The sequence below is a fragment of the Indicator indicator genome, chromosome 5 (genome assembly GCF_027791375.1).
Source record: "Indicator indicator isolate 239-I01 chromosome 5, UM_Iind_1.1, whole genome shotgun sequence".
Classification (NCBI taxonomy): Eukaryota; Metazoa; Chordata; class Aves; order Piciformes; family Indicatoridae; genus Indicator; species Indicator indicator.
In genome coordinates this window covers 38,355,641-38,374,304 of record NC_072014.1, presented here as the reverse complement: position 1 = coordinate 38,374,304, position 18,664 = coordinate 38,355,641, and the positions used below count along the sequence as shown (strand labels likewise).

Below are 18,664 nucleotides of genomic sequence, written 5' to 3'. Positions count from 1 at the left end.
CTGTCTGAAAGAGCTTGGGTTTTCTTCTTGCAGCAGGAAAATAACAGCTGAGTAAGAGCTGAAAAAGACCCATTTAAAACTTCCTAGGAGAATGAACATTTTCTCTGGTTTCCAGAGGTAGCCTTGCCACTTTGAAAGCCAAAAGGTACTTCTTTTGCTGTAACATCTGGTTTGAGTCAGTGCTTCAGCATGAGACTAATTTCAGTCCTGCCTGCATGGTTTTACTATCTCCTGAGAGCTCCTCAAGTCCTGTTGGTGCTTTTGCCTTGTGTGAACCCTAGAAGACACTGCTGGAGGATTGTTTTAACTGGAGTGACACTGAGTCTGCTGCATGCTTTCCTTTCAGTGATCTGTGACCTTCTGTCATTAATTTGCCTGTCTTAGCACTGCTGGCAACCAGTTGCCCACCTTCCTCATCCCAGATGGGAGAACATTATGAGGCATCTTGGTTTCTTTTTTGTGGCTATGAATGGCTATCCTAGAAAAATAATTCAGATTTGTAGCAGGCAAAATTACAGATTTGAATTATTATTTGATTAGAAATGGGGCTCAGGGGGTATGGGTGAAGACAGCTGCCTCGTGGCTGGTGTCTGGTGGTCCTGGCTTGTGTAGAACTTCTGCAGCTTTGTGCAGGTGAACTCCCCAGGAGCACAAGCTGTTGGAGGTTGCTGTGGTCTGCCTTCACCAGGTTTTTTTCAGCTGCCTTTGGCTTGCTTGGGAGTTTCCAGGAGTGGAATTTGTGCTTTAAATCTGTGCATGGTTTGAGGAGTGTCAGAGTGAGGAGTGTTAAAGTGCATGGTCCTGGGAGAACCAAAGCGCCCTGGATCAGACGATGCTCAGCATTCTGCATCTCGCAGGTTCCCCAGGGCTCAAGGGCTTGAAAACAGGTGGGATGCAAACTAAGCCTCCCAGTGTCTCCACAGAGTGGTGGGGAGAAGGTGGATGGATCATCACGTGGCAGGCACTGACTGTTGTGGTTTCTTCTCTTCACAGGACAAAGGCCCTTGTCTTAGAGCTTTTAGCAGCTGTTTGCCTCGTCAGAGGAGGACACGAAATCATTTTATCTGCCTTTGATAACTTCAAGGAGGTAGGTTCAGTAGAACTCTGTGTGTGTGTGTGTGTTGATAGTTCTGTTACACAGCCTTGGCTACAGCTTCCTCATCAGCTCCTTGAGCTGCAGAGAGCCAGACAGTGCTGGTGATGCCTTCATTTTGTGCACTTCTGTGTTAAAAAGGAAAGCCATAATCCAAATCAAATCATAGAATGGTAAGGGCTTGGAAGGGACCTCTGAAGATCATTGAGTCCAAGCCCCCTGCCAAAGCAGGGTCCCCTAGGGCAGGTCACACAGGAATGCATCCAGGTGGGTCTTGAAAGTCTCCAGAGAAGAGGATTTCAGTCTCTGAATTGCTCCTTTTTTGATCAAAAGGAAAAATAATGGAGATCTCAAGAGCTTTACTCCAATTCTTTACTCCAATTCAGCCTGGAGAAAAGAAGGCTCCAGGGAGACCTTAGAGCTGCATTTTAATATCTGAAGGGGACCTACAAGAAGGCTGGGGAGGGACTGCTTAGAAGGGCCTGTGGGAACAGGACAAGGGGCAATGGTTTAAAGCTGGAGCAGGGGAGATTTAGGTTGGACATTAGGAGGAAGTTCTGCACAATGAGATTGCTGAGACACTGGAACAGGTTGCCCAGGGATGTGGTTGAGGCCCTGTCCCTAGAGTACATTGAAGATCAGCCTTGATGTGGCCCTGGACATCCTGATCTAATTGGAGGTGTCCCTCCTGACTGCAGTGGGGTTGGACAAGGATGAGCTTTGAGTGTCCCTCCCAACCCAGTGCAATCTGTGAACCTGTAATGATCTTCAGGAACATCTTCTGAAGGTTCAGAAGCACTGTTGTGGGAATCAAAGTCCTAGAAAGGTGCTCTTCTAGTTCATTTTGACTATGGGATATTTCTGTGTGGATTTATTATCAGAGAAAAGATTGTTCTAGACTTGCCAGCTCAAAAATTGTTACACTTGATGAGTCCCAACTGGGCTGGGTGTCAACACTTAGTGTGTTTCTCCTCCACACCACAGTTGCTCCAAGTGGGTTCATGCAGATGATCAACCAGCCAAGCTGTTAACTGTTTTTACCTTTTGTGTTTGGGGAATGGCTTCTGGTGGGGAGATACTGATCTCTGATTTCCATCCAGTGTCACTATTTGCATGCTGTAGACAAACAGTGGGATTTCTGAGGTGCTCATCATTAAGCAGAGCCAAAAAAGGTTTGAAAAGATCTGTAGAAAGCTCAGCTTGGCAAGCTGAAACCTGTCCTAGATGGGAGCTTTGTTGTGTAGTGAGCTACCTGAAGGCAGAGGTGGTGAGAACAGCCTGGCTGCTGGTGAGGCTTCCCTGGCTGTGAATCACAGAATTGCTTTGGTTGGAAGAGACCTCTAAGCTCATCAGCTCCAACCATGAACCCAGCACTGCCAGGTCACCACTAAACCATGGCCCTCAGCACCACATCTCCATGGCTTTGAAACCTCTCTAGGGATGGGGACTCCACCACTGCCCTGGGCAGCCTGGGCCAGGCCTTGACAGCCCTTCTGGGAAAGAAATTGCTCCTCTGGTCAGATATAAAGCTCCCCTGGTGCAACTTGAGGCTGTTTCCTCTTGTCCTGTCTCTTGTTGCTTGGGAGAAGAGACCAACTCCCACATGGCTGCAGCCTCCTTTCAGGGAGTTGTAGAGAGCAATGAGGTCTCCCCTCAGCCTCCTCTTCCCCAGACTGAACACCCCCAGTTCCCTCAGCTGCTCCTCACCAGCCCTGTTCTCCAGAACCTTCACCAGCTTCATTGTCCTCTGGGCCCACTCCAACACTTCACTATCCTTCTTGGAGTGAGGGACCAAGAGAAGTGGAAGCTGAGTTGGAAGTATGACCACAGAAGCAGCCTTGCTCTTGGGTTACACCAGTGGAAGGGATGGTCAGGGTGTGGAAATAAGGTGTTCTGCTTCCAGCTGGGGTAAGGTCTGCAGGCACAGAGCTGGAACTGGAAATTGTAGTTTGATTCTTTCCTTTGTTCCTCTGCAGCCTTGAGCAAGCTCCTGGTGCCTTTATTTGCACCTTGGTGAAGGCATGGAGGAAGCCAAGGCAGATGAGGTTGTTCTGAAGAACAATTTGGTAGTAGGAGAAGCTCTGTAAACAAGAGGACTACAGGGTCTTTACTCCAGGCTTAAGTTCTTCTGGCTGGTTACTGGTCCATTGCAGAAGAACATGACTCATTGGGGAGGGCTGTGTGAGGGATTTGGGCAGATGACTCCAACTGAAGTACCACTGGTTGGGACAGTCTGCAAGGCTCAGTCACAGGCCCTCTGCATCTCACAGGGATGGGGACAGTCCCACCTGCTTTCACCTTCCTGAACATCTTCAGTCAAGGTTTTGCTCCTTCATTTTCTTCCAAGTGCTTGATCAGCTCTCATTTCTCTTGCTGGCACTCCGGGGTCCTTCTCCATGGCCTCCAGGCCCCTTAGCATCTTCATAGCCTCCACTGGACTCTCTCCAGTAGTTTCCTGTCTCTCTTGAACTGGGGAACTCAGAACTGGACCCAGGACTCCAGATGTGGCTTGACTGTGGCAGAGTAGAGGGGGAGGAGAACTTGCCTTGACCTGCTGGCCACACTCTTCTTAATGCACCCCAGGACACCATTGGCCTTCTTGGCCACAAGGGCACACTGGTGGCTCTGGGGAATTTGCTGTCCCCCAGCACTCTGAGGTCCTTCTCCAGGGAGCTGCTTCCCAGCAGGTCACCCTCACCTGTACTGATGCAGGGGGTTCTTCCTCCTCAGGTGCAGGACCCTACACTTGCCCTTGTTGAACTTCTTGAGGTTCCTCTCCACCCAACTCTCCAACCCAACCCAAACCTGGTCATGGTTTGAAATGGTTTCAGGTTTTCTTGTTTATAACTCATTCTGCTGCTCCATCACAAACCTGGTAGCTGCTGCCACGTGCAGCAGCCAGGGTTGGATTTCTAGCAGAACACTTCCAATTTGAGTTGCTGTCAGCCCAACAACATTGGTGTGGCTTCTGTAAGGAGGTGCTGCAGGGCTGCCAGGCTTCTCTGGGGTTCTTTCATCACACCCTGTGTGCATATTTAAGAGGGATTAGACTTGCTGAGCGAGATCTCTGCTGCTCTATCTCTTTGCCATGAAAGAACTTCAAAAGAAACCTGAACTCCTGCCTAATGCTCACCCTGTAATAAAGTCAGTAGGGAAAACAGGATATTTCAGACCAAATTCTGCTCTCATTTACATCAGGGTGAACATCAAATGTTTCATCAGGCTTTGAGCTTCACCCTGATGTAAATAGGAACAGAATTTGGTTCTCAGGGTCTGACCAAGCTGGAAAGCCACAGTTGATCTGAATCTTGTCAAGAAATCTTTGTGCAGATGGCTTTTCATTTCATAGCCTCACAGGATGGGGTGGGGTTGGAAATGACCTCTGGAGATCATCCACTCCAACCCCACTGCTAAAGCAGGGCACCCACAGCAGCTTGCCCAAGATCACCATGGCCAGGTGGGGTTGGAAGCTCTCCAGAGAAGGAGACTCCACAACCTCTCTGGGCAGCCTGCTCCAGGCCTCCAGCACCCTCACAACAAACAACTTTCTTCTCACCTTCAGATGGAACCTCCTGGCTTCCAGTTTGTGCCCAGTGCCCCTTGTGCTGTCCCTGGGCACCACTGACAAGAGTCTGGCCCCAGCCTCTTGCCCCCCACAGCTCCTTTAGCTCTTGCTGAGCATTGCTCAGCTCCCCTCTGGGGCTGCTCTTCTGCAGGCTCCACAGCCCCAGGGCTCTCAGCCTTTCCTCCCCACAAAGATGCTCCATTCCCTTCTGGTCTAGTGGGAGGTGTCCCTGCCCACAGCAGTGGGGTTGGAACTCAATGATCTTGAAGGTCCCTTCCAGCCCAAACCATTCTGTGACTCTATGCTGTATTCATGGGGAATAGTTTGGAGTTGCTGTGCCACAGGTAGCCCCTGGGACCTTTGGCTATTCCTTTATCTTTGTCATCCTTCCTGTCCTGTTGCCAACTCTGTTTGGAGCCACCTCTTATTCCCAGCACCTCACCCCAAAGGCAAATGCTGCCTGAATGGGATCTGACATCCTTGGCTTGGTGGACTCCTGGCCACAGCCACCAGCCCTGCCTGTCCCCCTTGCCAGTGGGCTCCCTTAGCAGTGCTCCCAGCCCGTTGTCCTGGTTTCCATGGATCTGTGAGGCCCAGCACCACCATTTTATCTGAGTTGCCTGGGATTTGTGTTGCAGGACAAGCAAATGCACCTCAGCAGAATGCCAGGGGAAGGAAAGAGAGGGGAGTGAGCCCTGAGACAGCTTTTGGGGGAGCTCAGGGCTCACAGAGCAGATGCTGAGAGCTTGTGCCCCATCTGCATTGGAGCAGTGCTGGAAAAGAAGGGAGGTTTTCCTGGTGCTCCTTCAGAGGAGTTCATCCATTTGAGCAGTGCTCAGAGTAAGGCTGCTCTCTTCTGTGGCCATTAATAAAGCTTGGTTTACTGCCCTCTCCTTCCTTGCTCCCCTTGTATCTCCTGGAAGTCATGCTGATTGAATCATAGAATCAACCAGGTTGGAAGAGACCTCCAAGCTCATCCAGTCCAACCTATCACCCAGCCCTATCCAATCAACCAGACCATGGCACCAAGTGCCTCATCCAGGCTTCTCTTGAACATCTCCAGGGATGGTGACTCCACTACCTCCCTGGGCAGCACATCCCAATGGGCAATCTCTCCCTCTGTGAAGAATTTCCTCCTAACATCCAGCCTAGACCTCTCCTGGCACAGCTTGAGACTGTGCCCTCGTTCTGCTGCTGGTTGCCTGGGAGAAGAGCCCAACCTCCACCTGGCTACAACTTCCTTTCAGGTAACTGTAGACAGCAATGAGGTCACTCCTGAGCCTCCTCTTCTCCAATTGGAAGAGACTTTTCAGCTCATCAAGTCCCACCATTAACCCAGCACTGCCAGGTCACCACTAAACCATGGCCCTCAGCACCACATCTGCTGGAACATAGGAAATTCCATCTAAACATGAGAAGGAACTTCCTCATTTTGTGGGTGGCAGAGCACTTGAGCAGGCTGCCCAGAGAGGTGGTGGAGCCTCCACCTCTGGAGGCTTTCAGGACCTGCCTGGATGTGTTGCTGTGTGATCTGCTTTAGGTGATCCTGCTCTGGCAGGGAGGTTGGACTCGATGCTTTTCAGAGGTCCCTACCATTCTGTGATTCTGTGATACAAGTTTTTTCAAACCCCTCCAGGGATGAGGACTCCACCAGTGCCTTGGGCAGCCTGCTCCAGGGCTTGACAACCCTTTGGGGAACAACATTGTACCTCATGTCCAACCTAAAAATCCCCTGGGACAGTTTGAGGATGTGGAGTCACCACCACTGGAGGAGGTGTTCAAGAAACATGTGGCACTTGGGGACATGGTTTGATGGCCATGGTGGTGTTGGGTTAAGGACTAGACTTGATGATCTTAGAGGTCTTTTCCAACCCAAACAATTCCATGATTCCATCTCCTGGCTGTGAGCACTGGCACTGAGCTGACAGGCTGGGTCTATCTGGGTGGCTGAAAAGTTGAGGGCCCAGCAAATGAGGACCTCATTGTTTACCTCCCATCAGTTTTCACTGGGGCCAAGTGAGCCAATATTGTTCAGCCCTCCATTTTCACAATGCTGCATTCAGGGTCAGATTTCTCTGGTTGAATGGTGAATGGCCAAGCTGAAATCAGTTGTGAGTTATTCTTATGGACCATTATAAACCAGTTGGTGCTGGAAGAAACTCTCTGCACATGCTGGGAAACGTCAATGCTTTTGTTGTCTCCTGCTTCAACCCTGTTGGTAAAGAAGTGGAAGGTGTTTGAAGCTAGTAAGTGTGAAATAACTGTTGACTTAACCAGTAACTTGTGGGGACAAAGTGGGGTTTTTGTTCTTCAAGCCAAGTGCAAAAATGTCAGCATGGTCAGACCAAACAAAGTGTTCCTGTGGAGTGCTGCTCGCTGGTGGTGGGAGCTGCTGCTCACAGTGGGCTGTTGTGGGGGAGAGAAAGCCAGCATTGTGCCACCAGACAAAGGGGCATAGACAGGAGAAGGAGGTTCAGAAAAGGGCTCCTGAATTTCAGGGTTGCTTATACATCAGAAGAAACTTCTTGACTGGAAGGGTTCTCAAAGACTGGAACAGGCTGCCCGGGGAGGTGGTCGAATCCTTCTCCCTGGGGGTGTTGAAGAGAGGCAGAAATGTGGTGCTGAGGGACATCTTGGTAGATTGAGAGAATGGTTGGACTGGATGATCTGAAAGGTCTTTGCCAACTGAAGCAATTCTGTGATTTATAACACCAGGTCCACTAAGGGCTGTGTTCTTCTGAAGTTGTGCTACCACTTCTCACCCTTCCAGAACTCAGAGTCACAGAGTTGGAAGAGACCTTTAAGGTCATCTAGTCCAATCCTCAACCCATCACTGCAAGGTTAATGCTAAACCATGTCCCTAAAGTATGTCAAAAGGTTGTTGAAGGAGAAAGAAGCAACAGCCCTTGGGCAGTGTGTGGTAGATGCTCATTTTAACATCTGGGCTGACAGAAGATGTCCTGTACTGCAAAACACTTCCTAAAATGTAGGGGGGGTTAATTTGGACCTTCAGAGATTTGTCTTCACAGGCTGACAGGATGTTAGGGGCTGGAAGGGACCTCTGAAGATCATCCAGTCCAACCCCCCTGCCAGAGCAGGACCACAGAATCCAGCACAGGTCACACAGGAACACATCCAGATGGGGCTGGAAAGTCTCCAGAGAAGGAGACTCCACAACCTCCCTGGGCAGCCTGTTCCAGTGCTCTGTGAGCCTCACACTGAAGAAGTTCCTCCTCCTGTTGAGGTGGAACCTCCTGTGCTGGAGTTTCTCTCCATTGCCCCTTGTCCTATCCCAGGGTGCAAGTGAGCAGAGCCTGTCCCCTCCCTCTTGACCCCCAGCCCTCAGATATTGATAAACATTGATTAAATCCCCTCTCAGTCTTCTCCTCTCCAGACTGCACAGCCCCAGGGCTCTCAGCCTCTCCTCACAGGGCAGTGCTCCAGTCCCTTCCTCATCCTGGTAGCTCTACCTTGGCAATATTCCAGGTGTGGCCTCACCCAGGGCAGAGCAGAGGGGAAGAAGACCCCCTGTGAATCTTCCCTGCCTTGAGGTCATCCCTGGGAGCTGTCCTTACCATGTCAAACCATACTCACCTTGGGTGTAAAGACAACCAAACCCCTTTCTTTTTCTGTCTGGGACCCCCAGGCATTAGCTGAGTGTTCTGTGAGCTGGTGAGGTTCATAGAATCACAGGATGGTTTGGGTTGGAAGAGACCTTTAACATCATCAGGTCCAACCCTTCATACAGCATTGCCAGGTCACCCCTAAACCATGGGGACTCCAGCACTGCTTGGTTGGAAGAGACCTCTAAAGGTCTTCCAGTCCACCCCCCTGCACTCAGCAGGGACACCTGCAACTTGAGCAGATTGCTCAGAGCCACAACCAACCTCACCTGCAATGGTTCCAGGCATGGGGCTTCTACCACCTCTCTGGGTAACCTGGGACAGTGTCTCACCACCCTCACTGCAAAGAATTTCTTCCTAATCTCCAGTCTCAATCTCCCCTCTTCCTGCTCAAATCCATTGCCTCTTGTCCTATCACCACAAGCCCTTGTCAAAAGTCCCTCTTCCACCTTCATGTTGAGGACTTTGAATGCTTCCTCTTCAAGCCAGAGGCAAGAAACATGGAATTAATGGGGGAAACCCCTTCCTGGCACATGTCCATGATGGGTTTATTTTGATAGCATCCAGAACCTTTCTAGAGAGAGGACCCTTTATGGGTGGCTCTCCATAAAGCCACCTTGTTCTGCTGAAGTGACGTGGGCTTCATGCAACCTACAAAGGGTTGGGGCTTTTTTTTCAGAGCCTAGGCAGAGACAGAGGATTTTTATAGCTGTGGTAACCTGTTGAATCTTGCTTCTTACCCAGAATCCTGCTAATAAAAGCTCAACCCTCCCTTCTCCCAGCCATGCTCCAAATGACAGCCCTTGGAAATGGATTCAGATGGAAATGGCAACATCTGGGTTTATGTGGTGGGGCTGGCTTTCAGCATTCCCCCTTGGACTGAGGCCAATCCTGTAGGCTCCATCTACAGTTTCACTCTCTGTAATCTTCTAGGGTAAATTATATCATTCCCTACAAGTCAGCTCCTTGTCTCCTGAAGCACACATGGTCCCAACCCTGACTCATCTGATGATGGTGTGAAAGATCTGTGAGCAGCTTCTGAAAGCCACAGCTTCTTGTTGCCTCTGCTCCTGCTATCAGCTGCTGGGTCTCAGCCAGCCAAGGCTGCTTGTGTCCCAGGAGCTGCTGGGGTTCTGTCATGGGGGGGTTGGCCTCTGATTTAATTAGTCAGCCACAAATCATAGGATCAGAGAATGGTAGGGGTTGGAGGGGATGTCTGGAGATCACCCAGCCCAACCCCCCCGCTAAAGCAGAGGCACCCACAGCAGCTTGCCCAGCATCACCGTCAGAGAATCACAGAATGCATTGTGTTGAAGGCACCCCTGAAGGTCATCTTGTCCAACCCCCCTGCAGTCAGCAGAGACATCTCTGACTAGATCAGGTTGCTCAGGGCCCCGTAATTCTGACCTTGAATGTCTCCACCACGTTTCTGGGTGACCTGTTCCAGTGTCTCACCACCCTCATTGTGAAGAACTTCCTCCTTCCAACTTCAGGGTTGGACTGGATGATCTTCGAGGTCTCTTCCAACAGATGGATTGTGTGATTCTAAGGTCCAGCCTCAATCTACCCTCCCCTGGTTTCAAACCATTGCCTATCCATTGCTCCTCTTTCAGCCTGTGTTTGCAGAAGAGCTGCTCCAGCCCTCTGATCATCTTTGTGGCCTTCCTCTGGACCCACTCCAGCCAGTCCATATCCTTGTGTTGGAAGTGGGTTGGGAAGCTCTCCAGAGAAGGAGACTCCACAACCTCTCTGGGAAGCCTGCTCCAGGACTCCAGGAGCCTCACACCAAACAAATTTTCTCTTCATCTTCAGGTGGAACCTCCTGGCTTCCAGATTGTGCTCATTGCCCCTTGTCCTGTCACTGGGCACCACCCAAAAGATTCTGGCTCCATCTTCTTCACCCTCAGCCTTTAGCTACTGATTAGCACTGCTTAGGTTCCCATCCTGGTGGTGTGCACCATTGTTAAGGTTGTTTCCACAACAGATGTTCTACTTCTAGACAGCTCTGTTTTTTCTGAGGTGGCTGCAAGAGGAATGGGATTGTTTAGAGCTGGAAGTTGCAAGGAGCCTGCTTTTGTCTTCTGTTGTCTTGACCCTTCACTGCTTTGTGGGGAGAGGAGAGCACTGAGAGTGCTGGAAGAGCTCCTGGCTGGTTGAGCTGAACTGAACTACCACCCTGTTTACTACAGTAGGCAAAGAAAGGGCTTGGGGTAATAACATGGGGAGGAGAGCATCTAAGCAGCTTGTGGTGCAAGTCAAGGAGAGGGTTGCTTGGGTTTGCTTTGAGCAGGGGTTGGATCAGGCCCAACCTACACCTCCAAAAAGAAATTATATCAGTGGGCAGCTGCTGCCTTTGATCCTTCCAGTGCCAGTAGGTTCCTGAAACTCAGCCAGGTCCTGGGTTTCTCTCTGGCTCTTCCTGACAGAGCCTGGCCTCTCGCAGTGTTGCATCTCTTTTCCTCCCAAAGGGTGTGTTGCTCCTGCTGGAAGTGTTTGTGCTCCTGGCCAGTTGGGGTTTCAATTTGAACACAGGTCCTGTGAGGAGCAGCTGAGGGAACTGAAGGTCTTCAGCCTGGAGAAGAGGAGGCTGAGGGGAGACCTCATTGCTCTCTATAGCTCCCTGAAAGGAGGTTGGAGCCAGGTGGGGCTTGGTCTGTTCTCCCAAGGAACAAGTGATAGGACACTGGAATCTCTCCAGTAGTTCTCTGTTTCTCTTCAACTGAGGAGACCAGAACTGCATCCAGGACTCTAGATTTGGCCTGACCAGGGCAGATTAGAGGCGAAGGAGACCCTCCCTCAACCTCCTGGACACATTTTTTCTTCATGCAGCCCAGGGTATACTTGACCCCCAAGTGCAATCTGTTTTTGCTGAGGAGACACACTTTGTGGCTGAAGGGTGTTTGTTCTCCCTTGTGAGCCTTTGAGGTTCAGCTGAGAAGGCTGAATTAGGACTTCAACAAGCACTGGTGTGTGACTTCATAGCCTGGCTGTGAGGGTTGAGGTTGCTGAGCCTGCATGGAGCCCATGAGTTGTCACTTGTGGCATTGTGGCCATGAATATTGATGGCAACGTTATCAGCCAGCTCATCACAACCAGCATCCCTTCCCCTCACAGAGATGCTGGGGCAGGCTTCCCACTGACGTCAGGTGGGGACCACAAATACCTGAATAATGGCCCCAGTGTGGCAGCTTTGCTTAGGAATGGCAGCAGATGCATCACATAGACCACAAGTGTGCTTGATTCAGGCAGAGCACAGCAGAAAGTGTGGTGAGTGGTCACCCAGCAGGCCACTGCTCACAGTGCTCATGAGCAGCTCAGTTTAGGTCCCACTAACCTCTGGATGACTTCATAGAAGCATAGAATGGTTTGGGTTGGAAAGGACCTTGAAGATCATAGAATCATAGAATCAGTCAGGGTTGGAAGGGACCACAAGGATCATCCAGTTCCAACCCCCTGCCATGGGCAGGGACACCTCACACTACATCAGGCTGGCCAGAGCCTCATCCAGCCTGGCCTTAAACACCTCCAGGGATGGGGCCTCAACCACCTCCCTGGACAACCCATTCCAGGCTCTCACCACTCTCATGGGGAACAACTTCTTCCTTATGTCCAGCCTGAATCTCCTCACTTCCAGCTTTGTCCCATTACTTCCAGCTTAGTTCCATCATCCAGTTCGAAACACCCCTGGCCATGGGCAGGGACACCTTCCCCTAGCCCAGGTTGCTCAAGGCCTCATCCAGCCTGGTCTTGAGCACCTCCAGGGAGGGGGGCAACCACAACCTCCCTGAGCAACCTGTTCCAGTGTCTCACCACCCTCACTGGAAAGAATTTATTCCTAATCTCCAGTCTAAATCTACCCTTCTCAAGCTGTGATCCATTCAGTCCTTCAGTCCATGGTGCATCATTTGGGGTCTGTTTTCTATCCCCTCACCTCTGTTCCCTTTTACTGTCCAACTTTATGTGGTGCTTTTGGATTGCTCCAGATCATTTGTGTCTGTGCTGGGAAAAGCAGGAGTGAGCCAGAGAAGCTGATGGGAAGTAACTGGAGTCAAACAATATCCTCAGATCTGCTTTATTTTACATCTTGTTTCTCCCTCAAGTTGGTGACACCCCTGTTTGACAGCTCTGGAATTGGGACCAGCTCATAGTTGAGCTGAGGTGCTTCTCACCTTGTTTAGCCCATGATAATTGTCTTTTTTTTCCCTTCTTTTTTTTTGTTCTGATTCCTATTTATGTTAAATAGAATCACAGAAGTTTGAAGAGACCTTCAAGATTCTCAAGTCCAACCTTCAACCTAAGACCATGGCCATTAAACATGACTCTGAAAAGGCAATTCTGAGCTGTGGGAGAGGCTGAGCCTTCCTGTGGCATAGATGCTGCAGCTGCCTTGTGGTCAGGCATTGGAACAGGCTGCCCAGGGAGGTGGTGGAGTCCCCATCCCTGGAGGTGTTCAAGGAAAGTGTGGCCATGGCACTTTGGGCCATGGTTTAATGGCCATGGTGGTGCTGGGTTGATGGTTGGACTGGATGATCTCAGAGGGCTTTTCCAACCCAAATAATTCTATCATCCTCTTGATTTGTACCATCTGTGGGCATAATTAAATTTTTAGGAGGACAAGAGATCTAATTCTGTTCTAATTGTAACTGACCCGTTAGACTTGCAGCATAGTTGATCACCTGTGGTTTCTCCACTGGATTTGTCATGAAGAGTTACTTATAACAAGAGAAGAAACCTGGATGGAGAGGTTCTGAGCAAGCAGCTGAGCTGCTTTTGGGTTGCTTTTCATGCCCTCTGTGGTTTAACCAGCAGCTGGTGATTCTTTTGTAGGTGTGTGGGGAGAAGCAGCGCTTTGAGAAGCTGATGGAGCACTTCAGAAACGAAGACAACAACATAGACTTCATGGTGAGTGCCACTTAGCAACAGCAGCCTTTGGTTTCAGGGTTTGCTGTGTCTGGGCCTGGTGTCATGGGCACAGAAGGATCTGTCTTCTGGTCCTTGGCCTGAAATCACCACAGTGTGAATCTTTCTCTGTTCCAAACTGCATAACATGCCTTTCATTTCTAGTTCCCTTCAAGAAATGCCTTCTGAAGGTAAGAGGAAAGTGACCTTTTGGTCATCTGTGCTGTTCCACTGTGGCAAAGCAGCAGCTTCTGCAGTGTCGAGATGCCTGCTCTGTCCCTGTGCCAACCTCCTGGGAGCCACAGACAGGGAAGTGTGGCAGAAACCTGCTGCAGCTGCTGGCTGCCCTTATCTGCTGCTGATAAATACAGCAGTAGCTTTGCAGCACTTGGGTTCCTCAAGGGGCTGATGCATGATCATTCACCAAATCCACTTCCCCTGGAGCACCAGAGGCTTCCACCCACCCACACCAGGGCTGGCTTGCACCTTGGCAGCACGTGAAGGGCACAGGTGGTGGCAGCAGGGCTGAACTGGGTGGTTACATCTCTGATAGCCAAAGTGCTTCTGGAGCTTTAAAGCCTGCCACAGAATCACAGGATGGTGGGGGTTAGAAGGGACTTGTGCAGATCATAAGTCCAACCCCCCTGCAAAGCAGGTTCACCTAGAGATTGGTCACACAGGAACACATCCAGGTGGGGTTTGAGTGCCTCCAGAGATGGAGACTCCACCACCTCTCTGGGCAGCCTGCTCCAGGCCTCCAGCACCCTTAAATTAAAGAAGTTCCTCCTCATATTTAGATGAAACTTCTTATGGTCAGGTTTGAGCCCCTTACCTCTTGTTCTGTCAGTGGGCACCACTGGAGAGCCTGGTCCCAGACTATGGTATGTGAGTGCCCATGTCAGAGGTGTGAGTAATTTAGGTCCTATTTTTAATTAGAAAACTGGCATGGTCTCTGCAATCCTCTCTTGGCCACTTGATGCCTCACATCTGACACCATCCTATTTTGAGGTGAGAGCAGAGCAAGAAGGAGGACTTCCCACCCAGTCAGACTGGCTGGCCTGTGAAGCATCTCAGACACTTTCTACTGTTTTGGGCTGAGCTTGGTGTTAAAAAATTCTTTCTGCCAGGAATTAAGTGTTACAGCTCCTGGTGTGGTGTCTCCTTCAGGCTTTGAAGGCTCTGGTGTCAGTGCCTTGCAGCTCTGGTGGCCAAGGGTAAGCTCATGGGACAGAGGCTAAAAAGGCAGGTGGTGTGAGGAAGATAGGATGGCCTCTTGCTTGTACTTGGAAAGGAGATTAAAGCTCCAGTGAGCCCTGCAGTTTTACTCCAGTTAGCAGGCTGCTCTCAGGAACTTACACACTCAAGATCAAACCTGATGTAACTCTGGGCAGCCTGATCTAGTTGGGAGTGTCCCTGCTGACTGCAGGGGGTTTGGACAAGATGACCTTTGAGGGTCCCTTCCACCCCAGTGCAATCTGTGAACTTCCTGCCACATTGCAGTTGGCTTTGCTCTTTGTTCCTGTAGTCCTAGGACAGTGAATATTTCTTTGCTGCAAGAGTAGTCAGGCACTGAAACAGGCTGCCCAGGGAGGTGGTGGAGTCACCATCCCTGGAGGTGGTCAAGAAACCTGTGGCCGTGGCACTTGGGGATGTGGTTTAATGGCCATGGTGGTGTTGAGTTGCTGGTTGGACTGGATGGTCTTAGAGAGCTTTTCCAACCAAAACAGTTCTCTTATTCTATAAATAAAGATCTATTCCTGTAGGACTTGGCTTTCACCCTGCCCTGAATGGAGAAGGCAAGAGGTATCTGGGAAGCTGTGGCTGGAAGGAGCTGTGATTAATCCTAGTGATAGAATCATTATGGTTGGAAAAGACCTCCAAGACCATCACAGGCTCACAGGATGTTAGGGGTTGGAAGGGACCTCTGAAAGTCATCCAGTCCAACCCCCCTGCCAGAGCAGGACCATGGAATCCAGCACAGGTCACACAGGAACACATCCAGAGGGGTCTGGAAAGTCTGCAGAGAAGGAGACTCCACAACCTCTCTGGGCAGCCTGTTCCAGTGCTCTGTGAGCCTCACACTGAAGAAGTTCCTCCTCATGTTGAGGTGGAACCTCCTGTGCTGGAGTTTCTCTCCATTGCCCCTTGTCCTGTCACAGGGTACAAGTGAGCAGAGCCTGTCCCCTCCCTCTTGACCCCCACCCCTCAGATATTGATAAACATTGATTAAATCCCCTCTCAGCCTTCTCTTCTCCAGACTGATGGTCCAGCCATCAACCCAACACTACCATAGCCACTAAACCATGCCCCAGAGTGAAATCCCAGGGATCAAGAGGGAGGAATTAGCAAGAACAAGGCAGGAGGATTTTGGAGAAGGTTTCTGTAGTTGACATTGAGTTAATTCCTTTGAAAAGCAACTTTCTTAGGTCAGCTTTCTGAGAATCAATGAATTCCTTGGTTGTGTGCATGAGGATCTGAGAAGGAAATGAGAATTTGGCCCTAGTGCTGAGAGAGCCAAAGCAAAACCAGCAAAAGCACTTTTGGAATAGAGACATTTGGCTCTGGGTTGTATGACCAGCAGGGTTGAGCTACTGAAGGCCAGCACCAGCAGTAGGAGGAACCAGGATTCACCACAGGAACTGGAAAGAGTTCTACAAAGACTCAACCTAAAGTTGGGTTTCCAACTGCATGGTTGGGTTCTTTGTGTGAGAGATGGGTGCACACTGAGAGGTAAGGTTGAGGCATCACAGAAGCTCCTGGAAGAGTCTTTAGATCCTCTTCCATCCTCTGTTTCTTGGGGTTTGTAGCCAGATTCCTGCTGCTCTGCAAGAGGTTTCCCTCACTGCTCCTTCTGCTCACCACCTGCCTCACTTGAGAGACTTTTCCTCCTTTGCTTCACTGGGCTTGGATGAGTTTGGATCCCAACTCATAGGGAATGGATTGAAGCTTGAGGAGGGGAGATTGACACTGGAGATGGGAAAGAAATTCTTTAGAGTAACAGTGATGAGACACTTGAACAGCTTGCCAGGGAGGTCATGGAAAACCCCTCCCTGGAGGTGTTCAAGGCCAGGTTGGATGAGGCCTTGGACAACCTGGGCTAGTGAAAGGTGGCAGGGGGGGTGGAACTAGATGATCTTCAAGCTCCCTTCCAACCCAGACCATTCTAGGATTCTAAGAATCCTAGAAAGGATGGGTTGGAAAAGGAGCTTGAAGATCATCTAGGTCCAACCCCCCTGCCATGGTCTGGTCCCTTGTTCAGCACAGCTTTGGAAATGTGCTTTCTTCAAGACAGCAAAGGACCTTCTGTGAAAGTCCCATTTCCTAACTGGGGGATTCCAGTTGCAAAATCTCTGGGGTTTTTTGAGGCTATTTGAGGAGCAGTTGTTTTCTTTAGAGCTTGTGTGCTCCTAGGATGTCTGGCTCTGCAAGCTGGCATGGAAAGCATTCACCAGCACGCAGTAAAGGTGGACTCAGCAGACATGACTTCATTTCTAGACCCCCTGTTTGACTTTATCACAGCAAACAAACACCCCATAAGCCCCAGTGCAGCACCAGCTGCTGAGGAGCAGAGCACAGTTTCCCTTCAGAGTAAACCAGAAGGAAATGTGCTCATTTGCTGTGGCTGACCTCTGGGAGAGCTTGCTCCAACCCTGCTGCTGGGGCTTTTCAGGGGGGGCTTTCAGGGCTGTGTCATCACCTCCTCTCACATCCAACTGTTCTCCTTGTAGGTGGCCTGCATGCAGTTCATCAACATCGTGGTCCACTCAGTGGAGGACATGAACTTCAGAGTCCACCTCCAGTATGAATTCACAAAGCTTGGCCTGGATGAGTACTTGGACGTGAGTATGAGCCAGAACTCCACCACCTCTCAGTGTGGATCTGCTCCCCAGCTCCACACCTGCAGCTCTGGTGGGTCCACACCACATCCCTATTGCCCAGCTTAAGCCTTAAACCTCCTTAAAACCTTCTCACCCAAGAGCTTTTGGGAGGGCAGGGCAGGGTTGTGCCATGGTGTCTGCCAAAACTGCAGTGCCCTGGCTGCTGGCTGGGGGCTGTGGCCTGGAGCCACCCCTGCAGAAGACAAATCAGCTGCAATTACAGGCTGGGAGCTAAATTTATAGCTCCTTCATATAACAAAGGGAGGATGAACCACAGCTTGTCCTCACCCATGCCACGTCCCTGACCTCCAGCTGTGGGCTGCAGCCCTTGTCTCGTCCCCAGCTCAGGTGCCACCAGGGTCACCTCTGTCTCTGTGTGAGAAAATCCTCCTTTGAGCTTTCTCCTGATGGCCAAGAGGTTTCTGGTGGCCTGTGGGAATGCTCTCAGAAGAAAGCTGCTGTTACGTTTCCTCTTGGATTTTTCTCTCTCCCTGTCCCTGCCTTGGGAGCTCACACATGAGAGCAGTGCTCAGGCTGACAAAGGGATCTTAGAATCATGGAGTCATTTTGGTTAGATGAGACTTCTGAAGTCATCAAGTCCTGCCATTAAGCCAGCACTGCCAGGTCACCACTGTCCCTCAGCACCACATCTACACAGTTTTGAGACCCCTCCAGGGATGGGGACTCCACCACTACCCTGAGCACCCTGGGTGAGGCCTTGACAACCCTTTTGGGGAAGAAGTTGTTCCTCATGTCCAACCTAAACCTCCCCTGGTGCAACTTGAGGCCATTTCCTCTTGTTCCTTGGAAGAAGAGACCAACCCCCCCTGGCTCCAACCTACTTTCAGGGACTTGTAGAGAGCAGTGAGGTCTCCCCTCAGCCTCTTCTCCACACTAAACAACCCCAGGTCCCTCAGCTGCTCCTCATCAGCCCTGTTCTCCACACCCTTCACCAGCTTCCTTGCTCTTCTCTGGACCCACTCCAGCCCCTCAGTGTCCTTCCTGGAGTGAGAGGCCCAAAACTGAGCCCAGTATTTGAGGTGTGGCCTCACCAGTGCCCAGTACAGAGGGACAACCACTGCCCTGGGCCCTTCTGGCCACGGTATTGCTGATCCAAACCATGACCCCAACTCATGTTGAACGGTGAGAGGTTCTCCTGGGTGATGGGAGTGGCCTGAGCTCCCACCACTGCCCCCTCCCTTTGCTGCCTGTAGTCCTGGTGCTGTGAAGGGCCAGCAGTGGTGAGTGACAGCTCTGTGTTGTTGGATCCTCAGAAACTGAAGCACACAGAGAGTGACAAACTGCAGGTGCAAATCCAGGCTTACCTGGACAACGTCTTTGACGTGGGAGCTTTGCTGGAGGATGCTGAAACCAAGAATGCAGCCCTGGAAAGAGTTGAAGAACTGGAAGAAAACATTTCCCATGTGAGTACCACACTTGGTCACCTTTGCCTCTGGAGTAGTTCACAGCCTGCTCTGTGCGTGGCCTCTGCTACCTGCTCGTTGTGGGAGGTGGAAAGCACAGGAGGGGAAGGGTTGCAAGCTTTGGGGTGAGGGGCACTTAGAAGAAGCCCTAGGACTGCTGTGCTTCTGTCTGGGGGGAAGAA

At 50.7% G+C, this 18,664-nt stretch overlaps 1 protein-coding gene across 2 annotated transcripts in view; it reads left to right on the top strand.

Annotated features, from left to right (window-relative positions):
- FMNL2 (formin like 2) overlaps positions 1-18,664 on the top strand; it is a 178,435-nt gene that overhangs the window by 135,796 nt on the left and 23,975 nt on the right. For both annotated transcript variants that reach the window (XM_054380889.1, XM_054380890.1), the window contains exons 9-12: positions 994-1,087; positions 13,109-13,183; positions 16,909-17,019; positions 18,333-18,482. In XM_054380889.1, the coding sequence (XP_054236864.1) occupies positions 994-1,087; positions 13,109-13,183; positions 16,909-17,019; positions 18,333-18,482 (430 nt within the window). The remainder of the gene's footprint in view (positions 1-993; positions 1,088-13,108; positions 13,184-16,908; positions 17,020-18,332; positions 18,483-18,664) is intronic.